The sequence below is a fragment of the Penaeus monodon genome, chromosome 34 (genome assembly GCF_015228065.2).
Source record: "Penaeus monodon isolate SGIC_2016 chromosome 34, NSTDA_Pmon_1, whole genome shotgun sequence".
NCBI classification, from domain to species: Eukaryota; Metazoa; Arthropoda; class Malacostraca; order Decapoda; family Penaeidae; genus Penaeus; species Penaeus monodon.
Window position 1 is genome coordinate 19,845,525 of NC_051419.1, and position 2,308 is coordinate 19,847,832.

General features: G+C 38.6%; 1 protein-coding gene across 1 annotated transcript in view; it reads right to left on the reverse strand.

Moving 5' to 3' along the window:
* The window catches only part of LOC119594633 (vang-like protein 2), a gene marked incomplete at its 3' end in the record, with an annotated part of 15,594 nt that overhangs the window by 6,464 nt on the left and 6,822 nt on the right, over window positions 1-2,308 (reverse strand). Inside the window, 3 exon segments of the mRNA XM_037943682.1 lie at window positions 908-1,116; window positions 1,273-1,444; window positions 1,809-1,986. Coding sequence (XP_037799610.1) covers window positions 908-1,116; window positions 1,273-1,444; window positions 1,809-1,986 — 559 coding nt within the window.

Genomic DNA, 2,308 nt, shown 5'->3' on the forward strand with positions numbered 1-2,308 from the left:
TTTTATGCTTAGATCGTAAGGCCACAACAAGGGGCCCCACAACGGAAGCTTTAGGTGGGATGGGTACTCTTTTGCATTTTTTACTTCGATTCCTTTAAGACAACAACCCTTTACAAGCTTTTGGGGGTTTTGGGGACGTACTGTCCTCATGTTTCCAAAGGGATAATAAGAGATGTCCATTCTCTCTACATCTCTAATACACTTTTAGGTTCTCACTTTTAAGCATAACTTTTGTGAACATGACATTTATCTTTTTACTGCAAAACTAAAGAAATGAAAACAAAAAAATACTTATTCCCTTCCCGGTAAGAATCATCAGGAAAGTGATAAATTTGAGAGTTGATTCCCCGCGTTAATGGAGTTTTTCTATTACTTTGGCATGGTAAAACAAGGAACACATTGACACACACATGGGTATCACTTGAATGTCAGTGGAACCAGTAAATGTAGCGTTCTTTATCGCACTTAACACTTTAATTTGTCCAAAAAATTCCATAGGTCTGTTTTTCCAAAAATGATAGAATACACGGTTTTTATTCACCTGAGAACAAATTTTTTGCTTTTTTGGGGAATGTTTCCCCAGCTTAGAAAAATGGGAATAGCAGACATGCACGGGGACCACATCTGCTTGCGTACTGGAAAAAGGTGCCCTTTATCAAATTTTGAGAGAGAAGCTGGTCACACACAAGACCCCATGACTGGACTCCTCGGTGTTCTTTATCATTCTGTAAATGCAAAGATTGTGGTTAGATATCTTAGGGATTATGTAGAAAAGAGTTTTCAAAAAAGAATGGAAACAATAGTAGTGTGAAAGACAGAAAAAACATCAATTCTACATTCAACCTTCATAACCAATTATTGCCCACTATTTCTGTCAAAAGCAAAGCAATAATTCTATAAAACTAACCTGTAACACAGGCGATGACAAGAGGTACTTTTCTAAGAAAGCCCGGGGACTCATATCATGTGCAAGACAGATGGCCAAGTGGTTCAGGATTGACTCCATAGTGTGTCTTGGCTGCTGCCTTGTGATGCGCAGATACTTCTGCAAAGCTCGTGCTAAAGAGGGGAATATGGACTGGGCTGCTTCATGAGGATCCATTGGAGCACTTGGACCTGAAATCAACAGTATTCATAAGTAAATCATGTCTTAGAAAGATCAGACGTTTCATTTTAACCCTTAAATAAAAGAATATCTGAAATCAACACATTTATGTATCTCATATACTAGATTTCTTTTTCACATTCTTTATATATAACAGAATTTCTTACCCTGCTCTTCATGCATTCGCTTAATGTGTGTGAAAGCCTCTTCGGCCGCTGTTATGAGCCGAGCCTTTCGCTTACGCACTCTTCTTTCGTATTCGTGTTCCTCATAGAACCTTTCATTGTGAGCGGAATCGCGTCGTCGAGCACTCGCAGTTAATACAGCTCGTGTATGGCCCTGGAAAATTTGCAAGAAAATATGTCAGATTCTTATGGTGTTATCAAGTTTTTCTGATTTGTCTATCATATGTTGTGTGTGAAGCTGGCTAAATATTTTTAAAAATTATATTTGATAAATATAGATCTTCCTTCAAGAGATGTTATAATACACAAAACACACTGAAAAACAACAACCAGCCTTACAAAAATATAACTAACTAAAAATTAATGTGCCTTAAGTAACTCCCAAGCTTAAATATGAAAAAACTCACGAGCAAGCAAGCAGACACTGAGTCCCAAATCAAAGCAAAGTGTCCTCATATCCCTTCCTTATAATAAATGAATAAGTGAAACAATAACAAAAGTTCAGACCCAACACTAACCTCTGCATTTTCCTCATTGCCATCCACATCGTAATACTTGAAGGAGGAGTTGGTCGAGTGCTTCTTCTTGGAGGGCAGGCGGTCCAAGTAGGGGTTGTAGATGGTGAAGTCCTGGTAGTACTTCTCCAAGACCCAGGCAGCTGCGCGCTGGACGCTCAGCTGGCCGATGTTGTACCACCTGTTGTGGGTTTAGATGGGGGTGGGGTGAGTGGAGTGGATTGAAGGGAAATATAAAAAAGGAAAAATGGATCGAAGGGAAATATAGCAAAGGAAGAATTGTAGAAGGGAGGTACATCAAAGGGAGGAAGGATTGAAAGGAATTTAAGTCATTAAATCGTGTGATTTAAGTTCAAAGGAAGAGAAATAGGGCAGGGGATTCGAAGGAGATTAATAAAGAATAAAACTAATTAAATATAAGTGCCAAACATACATATAATTCAGCAATTATAATCGCACCTGAAAATACTGACAAACTATAAAGTACATCTACCCCCCCCCCC